At 45.1% G+C, this 23,095-nt stretch overlaps 1 protein-coding gene across 1 annotated transcript in view; it reads right to left on the minus strand.

Moving 5' to 3' along the window:
- The window catches only part of Dnah7 (dynein axonemal heavy chain 7), a 218,972-nt gene that overhangs the window by 56,785 nt on the left and 139,092 nt on the right, over positions 1–23,095 (minus strand). Inside the window, exons 47-51 of the mRNA XM_038315400.1 lie at positions 22,567–22,730; positions 15,989–16,143; positions 10,483–10,673; positions 3,854–3,987; positions 2,602–2,937 (exon numbers count right to left, since the gene is read on the minus strand). Coding sequence (XP_038171328.1) covers positions 2,602–2,937; positions 3,854–3,987; positions 10,483–10,673; positions 15,989–16,143; positions 22,567–22,730 — 980 coding nt within the window. The remainder of the gene's footprint in view (positions 1–2,601; positions 2,938–3,853; positions 3,988–10,482; positions 10,674–15,988; positions 16,144–22,566; positions 22,731–23,095) is intronic.

A 23,095-nucleotide genomic window follows, 5' to 3' on the forward strand; every position in this document is an offset into this window, starting at 1 on the left:
GGGGAAACTGTGGTCGGGATGTAAAATAAATACATTAATTTAATTTAAAAGTCACTTTAAAACCTAGTTAGAGCTTACTTTTATTATTATTATTATTATTATTAATTTATTTATTGTTGTTGTTGTTGTTGTTGCTACTGCTGCTGGTGTTGTTGTTATTACTTATGGTTTTTCAAGATTAGGTTTCTTTGTGTAGCCTGGGTTGTCCTGGAACTTGCTTCATAGACTAGGCTGGCTTTGAACTCACAGAGATTTGCCTACCTCTGACTACTGAAAGCTGGAATTAAAGATGTGTGCCAGCATTGCCTGGCAGAACTTGCTTTAAGATCCAGGAATGCCTCAAATGTCTGCCAAGGCCCTGGAGGTCACTACTGTGAAACAAACCCAACCCTGTGGAAGGTGGGGGCCTAACTTCAGCAGGCTCCTTGCTTTAAGATGCAAAGTTGTCTCCTCTTATGTAAGTGTGAAGAGTTTGTTCTTTCTCCTGATAAAGTTAATTTCTAACACAGATGGTCCCTCAGTTAGCAGCGTGAGGATGGACTAAGTGTGGCTTTCTGCTCGGTTACTAAAAGGGGTGAGATGCCTTTCTGTTTTTACGATCTCTCTGCAGATTGCACACTCTGGTTTAATGCTGATTCAGTTTTTCAGCGACTTTCTTTCTCTAATGCCTTTCTGGAGAGGGTGCCCGGGTTAGGAGAAGATTTAGATTTTAATTATCCTTCCCTAACAATAGATGCACAACGGAGAACTATTTAAAGAGGAAAGCAAAGAAAACGCTGCGCTACACGAAATGATCGGCTCGAGTTCCACCGGTAAGGGGTTGGGTGCAGAATGCCAGCCCAGGAGAACACAGGGTGATTCTACTTAGACAGGCTTCTAAAACAGGAGAACAGATCTGCAGGGCTGCAAGCTGGACAGCAGCTGCCTTGCGGGAGGGAAAGGGATGAAAGGTGGCTTCTGGGATGCCGAGGATGCTCTCTGTCTTGGGCGGGGCTCAAGGATGCTCCTTGATGAAAGCTCCCTCCGGAATGATTTTAATGCATCTTCTCTATTAGTCTTTCTGTACTTCTCATTTACAGTAGTCCCACTTACACGTTTCCTTGCTCACAGATAAAAACATTTTAACTACAAGTAAAAAGCTGTGTTTGTTTTCTACATTGTTTTCCAAATCTCATATTAAGGAAAAAGGGATTTGATTTCTTTGTTGATTTCAAGGGTTTTACTTCTAGTGTGAAGAAACAAGCACCTTGGACAAGTTCTAATCTGGTATAACAAGAAAATTGAAATATAAAAAAAATGTGCTCGAAGCATGGAATCATTATAGCTTTTCAATCTTATGAAAAAAAAGTTCATTTCAGGGGCGGTCAGAGAATTTTCTCCTCCTAGATTCCAGCAAATACCTAGACTTTAAACTACATAGATGGTAACATTCTGAGGGCCAGTGTGCTAAACAAGACTGAGATTAGACTTTAAACTACATAGATGGTAACATTCTGAGGGCCAGTGTGTTAAACAAGACTGAGATTAGGAGCTGCAGCGAAAAGTAACACTAGGAGCCAGGGAGATGATGCCAGGTGGAACACACTTGCATGCAAGCCTAGGGTTTAAACCTGAGTTTAGATCCCTAGAAGCCATCAAAGGTTGGGTGTGGTAGAGCCTGATTGTCAAATGGTAGGAAGAGACAGGGGAACCCTCGGGTAGCCAGCTAACCTGGAGTACACAGCACTGAGCCACAAATGAGACCTGGCCTTGAACAAACACAAAGTGTGGACCAACCCCAAGGTTGCCCTCTAATCCCCACACATGAGCTATGACAGCTTCCTGCCCGCACACACAAGCATATCTCTCCCCCCCACAAACACGCCAACACATATACAAACACACCAACACACACACACAAAAACATGCCAACACACACACACCAACACACACACATACATACAAACACACCAGCTCTTTCTCTCTCTCTACACACACACACACACACACACACACACACACACACAGAGTAATCCTCACAAACTTGAAAACTTCCAGAACAGAAAGCAAATATCAAACTAAAACATGCCTCTCGCTGACAACAAATCAAATGAATTTTATCTTTTCATGGACCTAAGGTTAAACAAGATCTTGATGCTTGGACTTTTTATACCCTGGTAAACAGTAAATAAGACATTCTCTATGGGTAATCGCAGTGTGAAAAGCTGTGTGGTTGACTATAAATAGTCAATAGCAGATACTTGCTTTAGCAGAGTTCCCAAGTAGGACACCCAAATGAGAACCTTCAGCTTGGGAGGTGGCTCACGGTCCACTTGTCTCGGGAGGATACAGCTCCTCTCTCCATCCCTGCGGTCAACAGGTATTCGGCAGATGGGAGCGAGCACACTAACCACCTCCGTTTTCTAGGTTGCTATGGCAGCCCTCCAGCTCTGGCAAGAGTCATTTCCCAGACTGAAGTTACAGGCATCTGCTCTGTTTCCGATTCCAGGAGGCATCGAGCTCACTTTAGGCTCAGGACTGTGATGCTCATGCCGTCCTGGATCAATAACCCACGCCATCATTTCCACTAACTTAGCAGCAACTAGCATTTCCTTTCCGTACCTGTTCATCAGGATTTCTGATTTCTCCGAGTTCTCGATGGACAGGATGAAAAGGTTGATGAACCAGGTCAGCGAGTACTGGTACATGGGCTCAATGTTGGCCAAGTCGGCAATGGAGAAAAAGAGGATGGAGGAGTGGACGGCGATGGGGCGGTAGCCCATGCGCGTGTTGTCAATCTTTTTCTCCGTCTCCTCTGCCACTTCCTGCTTTTGAGAGATCTCATTAGCCAGAGCCTTGGAGGAGGACAATATCTTAATTGCCGTCTCATCTTCTAGTATGTTGCCTTCTGACGACGAAAGGACTTCTAAAATCTTGTCTTCGATTTCCTTTAGCTGCCTGGAATGAAGCACAGCTTTCTCAGGACAAAAAGAAATGGCCTCAAAGTCATTTCAAACGTGCGGTCTTTTCTCAGAAACAGAGACAAAGTAACCTAAAGAAATGCACCACGTCATGAAAAACATCTGGAAAAGGATGCTTCCAGAAATTAATTTCATGTCTTGTGAAATGTCACGAAGACACGGCTTCCCTACCCCAGCTCCCTTGCTAATTATGTTTGTTCATGTGCCGCCCTGGAAGAAATGTGGCCATTGCACTGTCCCCTGCCACCCTGGACCTCAGCTCGGTTCACTCTGTTGAGCTCCTGCATTTTGACATGACTTAGAGAGCTTCGCTGTGATAGAGACGCCATCAGCAGAAAGTGGGAAACAGCTTGTGCTTTCATTCACACCCGGCTCCAGAGAACGCGGGTCACCTCGGCTACACAGTGGACAGAAACTTCCAGGCGCCTGTGCTGAGGGACTGAAACCCCATGTCCGAGTCTGTGGCAAGTCTCCTGGATTTTCCCGTGTCTGAGAAAAGGATTCAAGAATGTAGCTCTCCAAATTAGTACGGAGGCTCTATCAACCCTGCATTACAAAATTTTCCATTGGTGGGGAGGAGCTGGAGAGAAGGCTCAGCAGTTAAGAGTGCTTTGCTCTTCCAGAGGACCCAAGTTCAGTTCCCAGTGCTCACACCAGGCACTCACAACTGCCTGTGACTCCACTTCCAAGAGTTCCTATGCCTTTTCACCCTCTTCTGGCCTCCAAAAGCAACCACCTATGTGGCACACAGACACTTATATAAATAAGTATATAAAAACACACCTTTAAAGCAAATTCTGATTTGGGACACCTATTTAAACTAAATAGATGCTTAAATGAACTTTATTATAATCACAAAATAAATACTAATTCCGCATTTTATGGTTTCAAACCTTTTGTTCTCAGCTCCCTGCAGGATCAAGGCTTGCTTTTCTTCTTCCAGGTCTGGTCTTTCCCGGGCCACCACAATTCCCAAAAGCTGATCCTGCATTCCCTCTGGAGTTATCATGAAGTTCAACAATGTGACCTACAAGTCAAAGAAATAATTTTGAACACTCATTGTTTTTTTTTTTTCAGTAAGAAAGCTTCTGTGTGTGTGACTCAGGGTTTCATCCGTATTCCATACATATTGTATGAAAACAGAATTCATAGAGATCAGAGCCAAAGGTACGGGCAAGCCTTACTGCTGGATTAAAAACCCACAAAAGTTTGTGACCGTCAGAAATCGAACACTTAGAACAGTTTATTTATTCCCAGTTCAAACTGCTCCAATTTCTGTCGATTTTTAACAGCAATCAATGAGAATGAGGCTGGAAAGAGTCTTAATACAGGCTGGACTGATTCTCATTTTAAGGCCCCTAGAGGTGTATACCAAACAATTTCTTGAGAGAACTATTTTTATGTTAATGAGTCTTTTATGTTAACGAGCTACTATCCTGCAGAAAGAAACACCGGGAAATTTACATTTTAATAGTGCCCATCAAGGGCTATCTGTGGACGTCCACTCCACCCAGGTACCTAATTAGCTGGAGGGTGGTGGTGTGGTTGTACAAACCCCATACTTTTGCCACAGCTTTACAATCCTCCCTTTCCTGGTTCTTCCAGACAAATATGTTAACGTCCTATAAAAAAAACTATTGACGGTTCCTGCCAGCTCTGGAATGATCTTCACACTTCCACTCCCCGAAAATGCACTAGCATTTCTGGGCTCCCCTCTGGGTTTCACAGCCCAGCCCTCTGTAGCCTGTTCTCTCCCCGGCCCCTCTGTAGCCACCAATGCACGCAGCACTGCGACAGCAGCTGTCTAGTTCTGGCTACCAGGAATCCAGAAGCCAATGAGCTTGGCTTCCTTTGAAAGTCTCACGTGATTGGTTTTTTGTATGTTTGCCAGTCTGCTGCCTGCACGTCTTAGCGTCCGCAACCTCATCTTCAGCCTCCACGGCTTCCTTTCACGTCTTTTACTTGTCTACAGGCGAGCTGGTGGTGGAACCCGTAAGGAAGGGCTGTTAAATGCCTCCCTGCGCTTCAGCCCGTGCGCAGCCGAACACCCTGACCCTGGTAATACACCAGATCAACTCTTCATTTTCTGAGTTGCCGGCCCACCTCCTCCTGGACACCTTCTCAGCGCGTTCCACCCCTCCCCACAGCTCCCTGTGCTTCTTAATTGGCTCCTAACTTCTCGCGGCACACAGGTGACTGGACGCAGTCACCGCTGCTGGAGTGAAGGCAGCTCTAGCCTAGGGATTCTCTGTTACTTGACTTTGTAAGAGGGGCCAATGCTCGCTGGCTGTGGAGTTGTTTCCTGTTATTTCTAGCTCCTAAAATTTTAGCCATTTGATGATTATTTCCCAAGAAACTTCCTAGAATACAATGAATCAGACTGTATGCTAGGGGAAAAAAAGATAGTCTTGTGTGGGAGGTCCTTCTGGCTGTGTGTTGCTTTTCTTGGTTAATGAATAAAGAAACTGCCTTGGCCTTTTGATAGGACAGAACTTCGGTAGGCAGGGAGACAGAACTGAATGCTGGGAAAAAGAAGGGCTGAGTCAGAGACACTATGGAGCCGCCGCCAGAGTCAGTCATGCCGGAACTTTGCTGGTAGGCCACAACCTTGTGGTGATACACAGATTAATAGAAATAATTAATAGATGTAAGAGTTAGCCAATAAGAAGCTAGAGATAATGGACCAAGCAGTGATTTAATGAATACAGTTTCTGTGTGATTTTGGTTCGGGGTGGCCAGGATGAACAAATGACTTGCTACTCCTTGCAACAATAGTCTTTTTGTTAGTTGGGGAGGTGGTTTGAATGGGTGTGTCCCTCCACCCCCATAGACTCTCGTGTTTGAATGCTTGGCCTATAGGGAGTGGCACTATTAGTGGTGGCTGTTGGAGTAGATGTGGCCTTGATTGTGGAAGTGTGTCACTGTGGAGGCAGACTTTGAGGTCTTATATATGCTCAGACTATGCCCAGTGTGAGACACAGTTCGCTTCCTGTTCCCTCCAGATTAAGACGGAAAACTCTCAGCTCCTTCTCCAGCACCGTGTCTGCCTGCATGCCGCCATGTTTGTAGCCAAGGCAGTAATGGACCAAACCACTGAACAGTAAGCCAGCCCCAATTAAATGTTGTCCTTTATAAGAGTTGTTATTGTCATGGTGTCTCTTCATGGCAATAAGGACTTGCTGGTCAGAGGTCACAGTCTACCATGGCTTGGCAGCTTCTTCTGAAGTTTATTGAGATGGGGACTCCCCACTCCGCAGCAGGACTTCTGCTCTCTACTTGCCCTGACCTGGAGAATTTCCCTGGACCTAGAGGAATGACCGTCTCTGAAAGCTGCCTCTAAGCCTGGACGTCCGATTTCTCTCTAGGGTGACCCTTCCCGCTAGAAGTCTTCCCCGTGCTGTACACATGGTAACCAAGACTTAGACTGGGGATTTTGCTGTAGGGCACTGTTGCCACAGGCGAAGCATTACGATAGGAGGGCACCACTCAATGCAGATTAGGGTTTGTCCCCAGGCTCCCTGATCCTCTGTTTTTCCTACACTCTGGAATAAAGCTGAGCTGGTTCACCTAAGACATCTCTTGGAGGGCCTGCTCCGTCATACACACAGCTCTCCGAACCCCGTTCCCCACTGCTGTTCCCCCCACCCTCGCGGCCCAGTGGACCAACTGTCCCGAGGAAGAAGCAGAACCACGAGAAACCCTCACTAAGAGCTGACTAAGCAGAGTACAAACAACATCCGGTGGGACCAGGAACTGATTAAAATATATTTCATATTGCAACTTACCTAGATCATTGCAGCAAAATTGCTATTTTGTCATATCTAAATATGATGATTTTTTTTTTAGTACTAGAGAATTAGCAGAAAAGAGAAACCCAGTGAACAAATGTGTAATGTGTCACAAACAGCCAAACACACTCAGCTTATTAGAGAGATAATTTGCATAGTAAAGTGGCATTATTTTGGTTTTAAGCCACCCAGGCACAAATATTCCAGGGGGCTCTTACATGGATTAGAAAAGAGCGCATTATAAAAACTGACGTGCAGATCAACGGAATAGAATCGAGATCCAGACAGCAATACTCACTGACTTTTCAACCACAAAACCATTCCAAAAATACATACACCCTCCACGACGAGCGGTACTGAGAGAACCGGGCCCACCTGCAGAAGCCCTAACTAGATCTTATCTTCCAGAGGTAAGCCCTCTTCAATTCCAAAACTCCAAAGGGACCCAAGACTTTACTGTCGCAGCCAAAACTCTGACATCGTCAGGGGACAAGATGGATAAAGACTTCGAGTTACAGGCAAGGATTTTCTCAATCAGAACCCAGGAAATAAGACCAAAAATTGATGCACGTGACTTCATGAAATTCAAAACATTCTCTATGTCAAAGGAAACAGCCGACTGACTGAAGAGGTAACCCACAGAATAGGAGAAAATCATTGCCAATTATACATCTGATAGAGGATTCATTGCTAGACTTTATAAAGACCTCTACTCCCCAAAACAGAACAAGTACACAAAACACACAACCAATTAAACGGGCTAATGAATTGAACGGGCAGTTCCAAAAAGTGAAATACAAATGGCCAACAAGCCGTCAGAGGAAAACCAAAATCAAAACTATACTGAGAGTCCCTATCACTCGAGTCGAATGACAGCCATTGAAGGAACAATCCATGCGGATAAGGACGCCGGGGAAGGAACCCTGATAATGGTGGGGATGTAAACTTACCCAGACTCTGTGAAAATCAGTTAGTTATGGAGGTTTCCCAAAAAGACTAGAGAAAGAGCTTCCACGTGACCCGGCTCTACCAGCCCTGGGTATTTACCCAAAAGCCTCCTGACCAACTTAATCCCACAGACCTGTGCACACGAATGCTTAATACAACACCGTGCACACAGCTAAATTACGGAACCAACCTAGGTGTCCAGCAACAGGGGTGTCCATCAGGAAAAGGTGACGTATAATGGAATTTTTTTCAATCGTAAAGAATAAAGGGGAAAAGGAAAGGAGGAAAGATAAGGAGGAGGAAGGGGAGGAGGAAGAAAGGAGGAGGAAGGAAAGAGGAGGAGAGGCAGTAGGTAACAAAGGGGGAGAGGAGCGGAGGCTGCTTTCTGCTCGCAGACTTAGTTCCGCTGCACCTAGTCCCGGCAAAGAAACAGGTTAGCCCTCTTCAACCCAGGATTTAAGCTGGGTACAGACTACAGGGCCAGGGCACCGCCCACCACTCTTCCAGGCGAGGGTTAGTAGCATTTAATTCTAAGCTCTGGGTTGTAGAGAACACTGGTGGCTCTGCCAGGCTTGTAAACTGGCGCCCGGTCCACACTCACAGGTCCCCCCTTCCCCAAGCACAGGTACGCCGTGTGTTCACAGAGGCCACGGCTCCGGTTTCGTCTTTGTCGCGTCAGGACAATGTCCTAACATCTGGCTATGGTACAGGGGCCATCCCATTTCCCTGCCTTCCCTGGCAGGAGACTGTTCCCTCTGCAGGGATGTGGCATTTTGGTTTTGTCTCGAAATTTGCTCCCTGGGACATAGGCGCAAGGGAGCATCCTCTGGTACCCTTAGAGGTGACTCACTTCTCCACCAAAGCCAGACACCCGCCCTTGCCTCTTCCCCTCATTTTCTCAGTGCTCGGCCTTCAACACCACTAGGCATAGGTTAGATGGATGCCATCTTAGGTTTAGATGAGATAATTATCATGAAAAAAAACATAATTGATTCTATTAACAGATTAATCCTGCTTGAGAAACCAACTACCCGGGCTGTTCTCATCTCCACGCAGAAACAGTATTAGTAACACACGCGGCTGCAACTTTTCTCTCGCTGCACGCAGACACAAGCCTGCTCATTACTAGCCTATTAATGTCAGATCTTTAAAACCAAGATTTTGCAAATGTAGCCACATGTTCACAGAGCATTTAAAATCCTACAAGCACAGCAACCTGCTTTCATTTTCATCAAAACTCCAAAGGATGACGGCGCATGGCACCCTCCCCTGGGCGCTTTGGAAAGCAAAAGTTACCGGAGAGGCCCAAACGGTGGGAGGGAGAGGATGTGTGTAAATTTGCAAATGAAAGCAAGTCACAGCCTCACCAAGCTTCCTAATCCCCGCTTAATCAATCCCAGCAATTAAAATAATAGAGCAATAAAGCCCTCTGCGGATCGTAGGGATTTCAGCATTGAATTATGCACAGATCAGAGTCCTCTCCGCAGCTCGCTCGACTTCTGTCACAACCGGTTATTATCCAACCAAGAGCTGTTCACGCTGAACGCTGAGAATGCCGTGTGCCTTATTGGGAAATAAAAGGGGTTTTGTTCGTAGTGTTTATTAATTTTTTTTCTTAACACAGCCTTGGGATTTTAGTTCCTCATGTTTTATCCTTTTCTCCTTATATTGCAAAGTTAAATAGTCGTGACAGCGTTTTGCGCGCACATAAACTCTGTCCGCTAGGCCTCATTGTGAGCGTTTATGGAGCTAACTGATTTAGTTTTCAGGTCGCTCAGTGACATAGTAACTTTTATTGTGACCATTTACAAGTGGGACGGATGGCACGGGGAAGTTAATCAAGGTGTCCAAGCCTGTCATAGAGCAGCAGTTCAGATCCACACTCCTACGGTGCTAGTCTCTTTCCTAACGTGTAAAGAGATCCTAGGTATTTTAACTGCTTCGAGAACAGCGTGTTTCAGGTGATTAAAAACAGTACCCATAGTATGTTCATTATATTTGCAAAGTCAAGCTGAACTCTTCCTCTCTCTCCCTCTCCTTCTCCCTCTCCCTCCCTCTCTCTGACTCAGGCACGCGCGCACCCGTCTCCTCTAGTCCTCTTGGCTCCAGCAATGCACAGTCTATGCGTACTCTGAGCCTCTAGGAGGCGCTATGTCATCACCACCACTTCCGACCCACCCGTTACAGTCGTTCTGTACACACTGCTGGGAGCAGAGCGTGAACCCCTCAAGAGCGAGCATCCTGTTCCCGATCACGGTTGGAATGACTGTACCACCAGAGATGAGGATAAGGGAGAGAAAAGCAGAGTTGGGTGAAGACCCTAAGGCCCAGGAGCCCAGCCTCAGAGCAATATCACGGTCATTGTGGTCTTTGAATAACACTTCAATTTCACCCTCTGCAAGAATGTTCAGGATTTTAAAAAGGACACTGATCAAAAATAATTCCTCTCAATAATTCTGTAAAATCAGACAGCAGCAGCAGCATCCTCAGCCTGAACAAAGGATGGAGTCCTGCTTCTAATCGTCAGCTTCAACAATTAGCACAAAGAAGGACATCTGCTTTTGGCAGTGAAAATCTCCCGATGATTGGGCAAACTGGATTCCGATGGTCCCGTCGCAGTATGCTGGAGACTCCAGGCTTTGGTCCTCTCAGGCACCCACAAAGCAACATCTGGAGATTACTCTCGAAATTTCGAAAGCGGACAGAAGGGCAAATTCCAAAAGTCCTCTTACGGCTGGGGAGGAAAGTACGGTCAGGGGTCGGGAACGCTAACTTAGGGTACTGGCCTTCACCGACGTCTCAGGGAGGTAATGCGGGTTTCTCAGCTTGGTGGTGATGTAGAAGCGGAAGTCGGGAGCGTACTCGATCGTGGAGTCGCCAAGCCGGATGCACGTGCTCCCGCCCTGCTTGAAGGTCTGCTTCAGCAGAAGCGGCTCCAGAATCGGGTCCAGTTCTTCGCCCACATTTTCCAGCAACACTAGGGGCGGAAAAATAGTCCGTCATCCTTAAGATACTGACTGTGAATGTTCAATGCTCGATTCGCTTCAGCTCTCCAGATGGCCCTGTTCCTAGCGGCCTAGAAAGTTACCCTCATCTTCTAGGAGTACAGAGAAATGAAGTCATCAAAACACTGCCTGCCAGTGGGAAGGACCAGCGAGAGGGTCCGCATGGCCGCCCACCTCCCACCTCCTTCGACACGCCTGGCTGTGGGCTCCACCTGGCCCGGGACTCGCTGTATCTAGGCACCGTGACAGAGAAAAGGCATTTCTGTAGCTATTTCAGTGTCTACTGGCCTTTTATTATAAAATAGCTCACCTATATTATAGAACATCTGGGAAATACAGAAAATTATAAAGAAACTGGGCAACAAACTCTAATCCGATTTTCTTTATCTCTCTCTCCTCCACTAAATAGCTTAGGTTGACATATGTAAGCTGATAGAGAAATGATGCAAAGCTTCATATAACACAATTAGCTGAAAAATAATTTCTATCATTTTTTCTACACATACTTGAGATGAAACAAATATCAATTTCTGTCTTAATTATTTTGCATGATATTATAACGAAATTGCCTTGTACTATTAAAACTAGCAAACCTATTACTATTCTTTCATTTTTCAACCAGTGCTGCTTTTGATGTTCTATTTGAATGTTTTTCTATTCTAAGATATAAGGAGCACCCTAAGTAAAATGAAGCATGTCAGAATATTTTCTTCTGTTGCCGTTCTAGAAAGGATCCAGAGACAAAAGGTCCCTGACAGTGTGAAATGCTTTAGCTAAGTTAAAGGCTTACATGACGCTGCTTTAGCTGCTGGGACAGTCCATCTCGAATCCAGGAGCCTTGCCAGTATCCCTTGAAGGGATGGGGTAATCCGGGCTGGAAAGAGAAGCCTCAGGACGGGCAGACTGACAGACACTTGCACTGAGCTTGCAGGCATATTCTTCCCTCCTGGTCGGGCCTGGCTGAAGGAATTTCTACAATTACCTCCCCACCAGTCCCCTGCACTGCTTGGATCTTGGCCAGCAGAAACGCAGCAGGTAACTTCTATGGCCTTATTTTCTCTTTCTGCTCACATTATTTATTTTTATTGTTGAATAAAATGGATATATCATGATGAATGACTGTGCTAATTTCCCATGGTCTAAGTTAGACTTTCCCACCATTGGTGACACAGTGAATGCTGTTTTGACGAAAACCCTGTTCCTGATTCTGCTTGTGCTGGTTCTAGAAGCCCAGTTCACAGCCAATCTTTTGGGGACACTTTAAGAGACACTGCAAACTATTTTCCTGGAAAGCGGTGGGACTTCAGGGCTGCAGGGGGCCCTTTCTGGGTGGCTGACAGACCTGGGCATATAGTGTTACAGTAGGAACAGGGGCTGGACAGCAGGCTGTCACTGTCGTTCCCCACAACTTAAGAAGCAGGGAGTGTCAGCATCAAAACTTAGCCATGTAGACAAGGTGGGGCAGCTGAGAAAAGCCAGTTACGCCCAACCTTGGCACTGCAGCTGCTTTTACTGATAGGTGCAAAGTCCAATTAAACTTGACACTCAGGGCAGGTATTTCAGCATCTTCATTGACTGTAAATAACAAATGTTATTTACGATTAGGTTCCGCTCGGCCAGAAGCCCTCATAATAACAATGCCAACAACAGGGGACCCATACTCATGTCCAGGGAAAATCGAACAGTCCCTGGACGGATGGAGGGACGGCACGCCTGAGTCACGAGGAATCCTCGTTCTCTTGAGACTCTGGCAGTTTTCTCTTCCCCACCTGCAGCTTCCATCTCTTTGGCCAGTGTATTTCAATACCTATCCATATTCGACCCATCAGGAAGAAAGGAACATCATTTAAGGGCATCCCTTGAGGATGACCAATGCCATGTCCACATTTCCCTGTGGGTCTGTGGCAAAGTAAACATCACGGCAGGGGCATTTGGCATTGAAAAGTTGCTTGCCTCGTGGCAACCAGGCAGCAACAGAGAGAGAGGGTCAGGAAGGGGTCAAAACAAAAATGCACTCTTCAAAGACATGCCACCTACTTCCCACTGCTGTCCCCCTTCTCTGAGCGGCTCATTAATCTATGAACTCTTCCATGGATTAATCATTGGTAAATTATGTTCTCAACAGCACCACAGCCCGAGGGCCAAGCTTTTAACACAGTAGCCCCAGGAAACACTTCCCAGCCGGCAATGTATTTACAGTGCACCTGGGAAGATAAACTTTGAAAGAATCTATTAGATGGAGAGAAGAGGATTCAGGAGACAGGAAAATGGTGCCACATTATCTGAAGGGCTTCCTGTCCCATGTGTTCATCCTTCCACTTCTCTCTGCACCAGCACCTCTGTCGGCCTCGGCATGCAAGCAGAGACCCGGTCTGTGTCGTTCATTCCGATTAACAGTGCCTCCCCGCTCCCAGCAATGCTTCGTTCGTGGCTATTACAAAATAAATGTCTATCAGTGGGATGAATAAATAAGCAAAAAATTACAAAGTCGTTTGGAAGCCTTGACCCAAAGAGGAATGGCAAGGAAATGCTGGCAGTCGAGATAGGAAAATCAGGGAGGCCCAGATATGCAGTTTCAACAGATTGTCTATGTCGATGGAGTTCTTTCTTGGCAATGGTTAACATACTATATATACTTTATTAGCAATGTTTATATGTTTAACACACTATATATAGTTTATTGGTTGAGACAGTAAATATAGTTGCAGGTGCACCTTGACTTTCAAGAGCACTGGCTGTAAAACTTTTTATATAGCAGAATCTTTTTTATTTTCCTCCAAAGAAGATTTAAAAAAAAAACTCAGTTATAAAAAGAAGAAGAAGAAGAGGAGGAGGAGGAGGAAGAGGAGGAGGAGGAGGAGGAGGAGGAGGAGGAGGAGGAGGAGGAGGAGGAGGAGGAGAGGCACACAGCTCTCGTTGAAGTGGAGGTAGGTGGATGAGGTTGGCAAAGCCTTTTGCCTCTCCACCCAGGCTGCCTGTGAAGCCACCCAAGCCACCGTCCTCGAATAGGCCAGTCTCTATAGATAACTGCTCAGACGGAAAGACCTTTAACCACTTAGATAGGGCTTACCACCTTTCTAGGAGAACTGAAACTTTTCACTTCTTTCTGATGTTTAATATTAGAAGGTGTGTTTTTTTTAAAAAAAAAAAAAATAGCCAGAGGCAGAAAAGCTGGGAGTTCTTTGTGGGCATGTACTTCTGGCTCAACCACTGAGCTTTCTCTAACGCTTATCTGACTTCTTAAGAAACTGAAGTGGGTTTTTGTGGCTGAAACTAGGAGTAGGAAACACATCTAAACCCCAGTGCCCTGTGTACAAGAAACATCTCTAAGCCTTTGTGCAAACTGCTCACCTCCCGCCCCTACACACCGTGACCTTAGGGTCTCTGTTCTCTCCTATTGCAGCTCATGGATGTAGCGTTGCTCAAGACACCCAAAGTAGCTTTCTCTCCCATGATCAGGATGCAGAATTTTAAATTAGGAGAGTTCACCTCTATTACCTGTTCTGCTCTATAATTAACGGAATTAGCCATCAGAATAGATGGCTGAGATCAGAGAAGTGTCACAAACGCCAACCCAGACGGTAGAAACCCCATCACTTGCCTTTTATCATACCAAACATTTCAACATCCGTGTTAAGTCATTTTCATTGCTTAAAGAACTTAAGGTGATGATCCCTTCTAGAAATCCTCTCTGATCTTACTGAATTCACAGAGGCGTCACCTGTGGCTTTCTTGTTACCTTTTAAGATGTTACAAATAAGCCACTGATCACATGCTCAAAGCCAGCACAGCACAGCGTGGGCTGAGTCTTTCAAAGCCCCAGGTGTGATGCTCGGCAAACCGACACGAGCTACACAGCCAACGGAATCCTAAGGAGCGAGTGGTTGCCATCACCAGACTAACTCTACAATAAACAGTAAGTCAGTGATATCTCCCTCACGCTGCACAGCTGATGTGCAGGTGGAGAAACCGAGGTAATGAACCAAACACTGAATGTCAGAGGCAGACGCTCTGAATCCAGAACCGAAGGCCCTACCCACCACGGTCACTGGTCCTTACACGAGAGGTGCTCGCCTTCTGTTTTTATTACAGTGATGTATGAATGGTTCTGACATCACACAAGCAATTTATTTGAGAGTAGAGATTATGGCCTCTTTTTGTGTAGCTCCTACGTCACATACAATACCATAGATACAAGTTACTCTATTTCATAGTAGGGTAACTATAGATAAAGTACTGTACACTTTTCTAAAAAGTGAGAAAGGAATTTGAATTTTTTTCCCATATGGAAATGATAAATGTTTGAGGATATAAGTATGTTTTCCATGATTTGACAGAATGTGTGTATATAAACATTACATGGTACATCATAAATGTGTACAATTTTATGTGTCAATTTAAAATATTTTAAAAAGAAGGATAGCAACTGAATGAAAGACCATGTGGGTGAGCATGTCTGTGCTCCATTCCATAGATACAAAGCCTTATAAATAGATTTAAATTTTTTTCTTTCATGCTTATACTAAAATCCAAAAAGTATAATTGAAGTTTGAAAGCAAGCAGATTATTAACATGGAAACATGGATGTTATCGGATGGCTAGCATGCTTATTACGACTCTTACAGCTAGACAGCTCTCACAGCAAGAGGGACCTGATGAACTAACTTCTCCTGGGGTTGTATATGCTATAGCTTCAGAAGTGCTTGTCCTTATTTGGCTACATTTGCTTAGTTACACCGACTTGAAGCAGGACCCCAGTTAGCTCAGATCACAAGCATGCTAGGCTTCGTGTTGCCAAGTGTGACGCCTGCACAAGACCTTGATTAAAAGCAATCCCATCATCTCTCTAATCTCTCCGTCGTGAATATCAGAAACTAGTGAGGCGTGCAAAACCCGCTCGCTTTCCCCCGCCACTTTTGTAGCATAATTCAAGAAGGAACAGAAAGCGGAGCTACTGTTGCATTAAAATAGGATTGGAATTATTAATAGTAAATGGGCTTTTTAGCTGCCAAATATTAATAATGAAAGCTGAAGAAAAGCAAATGGCGGACAACCACTGAAACATCTAAATTAGAGGTGGCGCCACAAATGTACTTTGTAACAAAGGAAACCGCCTGGTCTTCCAGGGGTTAATTGTCTGGGGGGTGGTCCTCACGTGCTCATTTGATTATCAATAAATGACGAGACCAGCAAAGTCATCATTTAACATCAAGCCTGACAGATGTTTGTGTGCTGACTGTGCTGGTCCTGGCATTTCCACGCACGCGCTTGCGATTCAGCCACGTACCAGGCGTGCCGAACTGGATGCAGTTCTCCAGGGTCCTGACGTAGTCGGGGTCGTTGAGCTTAATGAGCTGAAGGCTGTTGGTTTTCTCCATGTTCTTGATCCACTTGTTGGCCTGGCCTTGAGGGTCTATCATCAGCGGCCACCTTCTCGCATTCCTGGAAGAGCGGAGGGAGAGAACCTGATTCAGGCCATAACAAGTTCCTGCACAGCCAGTTCCACATGACCGCAAGTTTATCCTTCCTCAGTATTATCTTCCTGTCTTTCCTTGAAGTAGGCGCACTGCCAGAAAAGCTACAGAGGCCATTTCACAAAGTTAACACAAATCCCTTCACTCCTTTGGAAATACTGCAGTCTCTAAACCTGAAATCATGTGCTTATGATTCATAACTCGAATAAGTTAAAATCAAAGTATTTGCTGCTCTAGCGAAATATGCTACAGTGAAGCTCCACTTCCCCACTAGGTTTTGACATTAATTAATCCTGTGGCCTGGGCAGCCACTTCACCTCCTTAGCATCTGTGTGTTCCTATGTGCTGATCTGGATAAGAGAAAGAAAAAAGAATTTGATCCATTTATAGTCAGTTTCTCTATCTCTATATCTCTTCAGTAAAGAAATAATAATCTTGCTGGGCGCTGGTGGTGCATGCCTTTAATCCCAGCACTCAGGGAGGCAGAGGCAGGAGGATCTCTGTGAGTTAGAGGCCAGCCTGGTCTACAGAGTGAGTTCTAGGACAGACAGGGCTACACAAAGAAACCCCATCTCGAAAACAAACAAACAAAAGATGTAATGATCTAAGAAAAAAAAAGAACAGTATAGCTTCCCACCATCAAGCTGCATGACAGTTATGAACACCGTAGTGTTACCACAACCACGGGCCCATCCTCGTTTCAAACACTTGCCTATTTAATGATGTGCATGTAGCTCATTGTACACCCGCCTTATGACTGGGCTTCCCATGCACAGAAATGAGTTTTTCTGAAGGTCAAGTTCATACCATGGGAGAGCTCATCCCTGCTGGTTTATTCCCATGCACGGGGTTTCAAGAGCAAGACCAGCAGCCGTCAAATGAAATTTACATCTAGGATTGGTGAACACGAAAAGCCAGCCAGCGTCTGCTGCCTTCTTGAGAGATGAAGTCTCTCATGTAGCCTCATATCTTGTGTGGAATGCAATCAGCACTTAGCATTTAATAAACACTGGCCAGAGCCACTGCCAATGCCGCCAAGATATTTCACCCTCTTTTAAAAGGGAGCACTGAAAATTCATGCAGAACGTTAGCCGAGCAGAGGGGGTGAAGGAAAATGACCGAGGGGAAGGAAATAGGGATGGGACAGGATGTTACATTGGATAATTTTCCTTCTGAAACTGAATGTAAGCCTATTTTTAGCACATAAGTTACAGTATGATACAAGACACGTAGCTCAGGCAGTAAGGAAGACAGCCTCGCTCGTTGGTGCCCATATTGCATGTTAGACTACTTAGGCACCATCGCCAAATCCTACAGACTGCACAGCTTCCATAGGCAGTTTCTCGCAGCCCAGCAGCCGCAACTGTAGGTCTTCGAGCTGGTTTCTCCAGACACCTTTCTCCCGGACGTGTAGATGGCCTGTGTCACTGCAGCAAGTGTCATTACTGTCCCCACAGCCTATCCCGCCTCTTTCCCTGCAAGGACACTAACCTTAATGGACAAAACACAAAACTGAAGAGCCCACAAGGCCTTTCTTGATCTCCTGTCAGAATCTCTTTAGCAATCCACCCTCATTACAGTTACGGCGGCTTCCCAGAACGGTAATACTCTATTATGGCAAATCTATCGTTTCTCAGCTACATCACCCGAATGAATTGTGTAGTCCTCCGAGGGAAGGGCACATGCCGATTCCTATTTTTCCTTTTATAGTTCATGTGTTTTAATATAATTATATTTAATAACATTAATTTAAAATAGCAAAGATACCTGGCAAACAATATAGAAATTAAATCATTCAAAAATTTAAATTTTCCACATGGTTATCTCTGTATAGAAAACACTGGCTCAGTGAACAGCATTTCAAAATCAGAGAAAAGGACTTCCAATACTGACCAAGATCAGCCATGGTACCATGTATCTTCAATGTGGAGCTAGGGTGGGGAGGGGTGAAGTGGGGGGGGGCGGCGGATGCTGTGTTCTGTTTGCTGCTTACTTGTTCTAACAAAGGCTTAAAACTAGGACATAAATCCAAGCCCTAGACCAGCCTCTGGATAGTGTGTGCCGAGGAAGCCCCACAAAGCATGCCAAAGCTTTCCTGTCTGGGCAGCCATGAGGAAGCATCAGAACTAGAAGACAGTTATTAACTGACTCTCCAATTATTAAAACCAAACTCAGTCTTGCCCAGAGGATGTGACCAGGACACAGGAGCTCACATTCAAAAGTTCTAGAAAAAGTTACTAATTACACAAAGAACCAGAATGCACTTGCTTCTCAAGGAAACGAAAGACCCTGAATAAAGCAGAAATAAAAACAACTTCGGAGCAGGTAACAGGATTACCCTTTGGGAGGCGGGTGAGTACAGTATAGCAAATGGAGAAGAGACATTTCATCACTGAGGTAAAAAAGATAAAATGAATGAAAGAGAAATTTTAGAATTGAAAGACGATGTCTGAAACAAACATTCTACTGTGGGTTCAATAGTAAAAGGAGACGGGGGGACCTCTCCGTGCACCTCCAGACCGCTGAGCACAAAACGGGCAAAGCTCAACAACGAACAGGACAAACAGTGCCTGGGAGATTTGTCAGACAACCCCGCAAGGTTCAGCTTCTACAGCCCCGGGCCCTGGAGGACAAGGGGAGCGACCAGTGTAGAAAACGTATTTGAAAATGCTCAAGCTGAACCCTCCCCTGGGCCGTGAAACACTAACGGTCACAAACCGATGTAAACCCAAGGCAGGAAAAGAACCAAAAACCTTTCCAGACACTTCCTAACCAAATGACCAAAGAGAACACGATTTCCAACTCAGCAGTCTGTGCGGCAAAGCCATCCTGGAGGACTAAAGGCAAAATACAGAAGTTCACTTTTGCTCCTCACCAGCTGTGTTTTAAGCAAACGCTAAAGGACTTTACCTTGACAGGAAGTGATACAGGAAAACTCGGAATTTTAGAAATGAAGAGATAACGATGAAGTGCCGGTGTGTCCAAAATTGTGTATAAATATTGAAACTTAATCATCATTACCATCAGCGAGGGGTTTGTGTGTGCAACGGATGCCTCATTAGATACAGCAGACTGACGGGGGTTAGCCATGCATTTGTTTACTCTAAGGAACTGGCTCTCGTGAATACTGCGGTTAGCTCGTTATGATCTGCGGACTGTGAGCTGTCAACCCAAGAAAGGAGCTGACACAGCTCACTGCCAGTCTGACGGCCAGAGGAGCAAAGGAAATACCAAGCTGAGGACTACAGGCCAGAGGGGCTATTCCCACTCAGGCAGACAAGAAGCAAAGTGGAGGGATTTCTTGCCCCTCTGTCTTTTGTTCTGTCCCGGCTCTAAGACTTGGCTGTGCCCCTGCGCCCCACTACACAGTAGTGAGGACAGCTTCCGCCCTATGCAGCCCATGGTAGTTGTCTCCTAGGCTCAGGCTTGCTTGAGTCCCTGTCTGCTGCTGTTCTTGAACCTGGTCCCGTGGTCCTGGTGTCTTCAACTGCAGCCGGGCTGCACTAATCAAGAAAATACTTTCAACCAGGTCTCGTGGAGGGCATTCTCAGGTGACGTTCCTTCCTCCCTGATGACTCTGGCTTGTGTCAAGTCAACACAAAACCAGACAGCACACAGACTAGAAGAGATTTTCTTTCATCCAGAGAAATCAATATAGCAGCAGCAGTAAAGGTGCCTGCAGCTGGATTGACTTGGAGATGCTCAGTGTGCTTGCATCCCCTTAGCCTGCGTGGCCAACAGCGTTCAATTTAATTAGCCCTTTGCAGCATCACAGTGGAAGCCATTGACAGTGCAATAAGCCAAGGGAAAAAAGGCGAAGGGCACACAGATTAGAAAGGAATTAAAGTGTCACTATGTGCAGACAGCATGATTGCCAATAGACAATATCCTAATAAGCCAACATAAGAGACCAGATGCGTTCTTAAAGTTGCAGGGTACAAAGTCAGTATGCAAATAATCTTTTCTAGAATGCAGGAATTCCTAATGCGAGCAGCTAATAGCCAAACAAAAAATCAATACCATTTACAAGAGCAAACAAAAATTAAATACTACGCATACATAAAAAAAACAGCAAACTACTTGAAGACCTAAAGCAGGTAGAGAGATTAGTACACTCATCAGTTAGGAAACTAGTCAGCCTATCAGTGTTGTCAGGAATATCAATGTAGTGCCAATACAATTTCAAGAGGATATTTTTTTAAAGATATTTACATTTTACTCTAAAATTTATATTGAGTTAACAACCAGTTAAAATGATTGCTTGAAAGAGAACAAAAAATGTAAGATATCACCTGACTCAAGACTAAACCAAAGTTTCCAGAATCAAGATGATCCAGTTCTGGATCATAGCCAGCCTAGAGAATCCAGCAGCAGAGCCACATGCATAGGGACAATACGTTTTCAACAAAGATACAGAGCTGAAATTGATGGGGAAAAGAAAAAGTAGATGTTTATTTATTCACTTGTACGTGTGTATGTGTTGGTGGAGGTCAAAGGACAACCTGCAGGAGTCTGTTTTCTCATTCAGCCTTGCGGGTCCTTGGGTTGTCAAGCTCAACAGCTAGCCGGTACCTGCTGAGCTAGCCCATTCAGCTAGCTCATTCAAACATTTTTGAATTTATAAATCTTTAAAATCAATTGTTTGCAAATGGAACCGGCATCTGCTAGCAGTTACTGCTTCCAACATGGACAGTTTGTTCTTTAGTGGTTGTGGAAAGAGAATTCTTATTTAATGCTCTTCAGGTTTTTTGAAAACTGCAGATTTCTTTTCATGATAATTCACCTCCACAGCAGCAGGCCCAGAAGGACCAGGATGTGAATATTTAACCGCAGAGGGCTAGGCTGGTCTAGGGCCTCCCTTGAGGCCTTAGGCAGGAACTTCCTTAGTTCCTTGTCTAAAAGGAACTTAACTTGGCAGAGCCAGTAATGTCCTGGGGCCAGGACCTAGGGGGATTCCCAGCTCTTCCCAACCCCAAGGGGTCACTGTGTGCCAGGTCTATGCTGCACTCGGGTACCTGGTGTTGCCTTTGGGCAACCTGCTCGATCAGCTTGCTACTGACTTCACATCACTGTAAGATGCTTTTTGTTGAATTTGTCCTAATAAGATGCTGTGTTTCCTCACAAATGTGCTTGAATGAGCAGCTTGTGCAAGCTCGCCTGATTCCAAACTTTTCTCTCCTCTCCACCTTCTCATCCCTTGCTCATCTTCCCCTTTAGGGCCTTGTCACTGAAGAATGACCTACCGGTCCAGGTCAGCTAACAGAGGTACATTTCAGAGAGTTCTGCTGTTTTCATCTCCAAACACACGCAAACACGTAAATATGAACGAGAAAGAGTGGGCATTCTCAGTGATTATAGCTACTGAAATAAATATGCCTCTCTCCTACAGAAAAGTCAAAATCTGCTTTTCAAAACAATTAAGTTACCTATGAGTTTGGTATACTTAACAAGCAGTTAAATAATACTTTATTCAAGAAATGTCCAGATACAATCCAATTATAGTCACCCCATCATTGACTTTTGAAAGTCAAGGACTTTTAAGTGTTAAGAGCCTCCAAAGTTAATTATATTCTAACTTTTTGTTTGGTTGTTTGTTTGGTTGTTTCTGCAGAAAAACAAATGAATGGAATCAAAGGGTCCTGCAGCGCAGAGCTGAATGCTTCCTACCGATGGCAGAGCCCAGCTGCCTCCTGCTGATGCTTCCTACTGATGGCAGAGCCCAGCTGCCTCCTGCTGATGCTTCCTACTGATGGCAGAGCCCAGCTGCCTCCTGCTGATGCTTCCTACCGATGGCAGAGCCCAGCTGCCTCCTGCTGATGCTACGAAGAGCCAGTGCTGCTCCTCACACTCCTACACTCCAAACACTTGGCCAGGTCAGAAGACAAGGCTGTCAAGTTGGAAATAATAGAGATATCTGTTCTCACAGTGAGACAGGTTGGCTCGTGTGACCTGGAGAAGAGGGGGTTCCTGGACACCTAGCGTCCCCTGGCCCCATCTCCATGTCTCCATGTCTGTTCATCAGCAGGAGATTCTCTGAAGGGCGGTTACGATCTGAAAGCTCTGGTCAGCCCACAGAATGAGCCATGAGTCAAACTTTCCCCACAACAGGGACAAGGACAGATTTTGGCACAATGAGGACGATTGGTATCAAATACCTGCCACTGTGTATCTATTAACTTTTTATAAGAGGACTTGTGTTTTATGCGAATAAAAACTCTGCTCTTTTATTATAATATTAACAGCAAGATTGTTCATATCTCATACAGTTAATTAGCAAACATTTCGATACTGTGAACATTTACTAGATAAAATTGCTAAAAAGGTTTGCAGATAAATATATCTACTAATTAGATATTAAAGATCATTTGCGAGAAAAAGATGGTTTTCTTACATTATAATGATCCCATTATCGATGGAAAACGAGTCAGAGGGTAATCCGGCAATGTTCCACGCTCGAATCGTCACAGCTTCTCCCAGAGTGCCCATGAGAGAATAGTCATCTGAGCAGGGGATGTCTCTTCCTTTGCAGAGCTCTGACCACTCCTTGGTTTGGTTCTTTAAAGTAGTCACAGAAAAATACAGACTTGAGTCGGTGGACAGTTGCCAAAGGGATCCTACCTAAACTCCTCAATAACTGTTTACGTACTGAGAAAACCAACCACTGTTGGTTCTGACGCACAGAAATGATTTGTGTGTTGCGGTGATCTGAACAGGTGTGGCTCCCATAGACTCGTGTGTTTGAATGCTTGGCCTATAGGGATGTGTGGCCTTTCTGGAGTAGGTTTGCCGTTGTTGAAGGAAGTGTGTCACTGTGGGGGTGGGCTCTGAGGTCTTATATGCTCCAGTTATACCCAGTGTGGGACACAGTTCACTTCCTGTTGCCTGTGGATCAGGATGTAGGACACTCAACTCCTTCTCCA

Source organism: Arvicola amphibius, chromosome 18 (genome assembly GCF_903992535.2).
Source record: "Arvicola amphibius chromosome 18, mArvAmp1.2, whole genome shotgun sequence".
In the NCBI taxonomy this organism is placed as follows: domain Eukaryota; kingdom Metazoa; phylum Chordata; class Mammalia; order Rodentia; family Cricetidae; genus Arvicola; species Arvicola amphibius.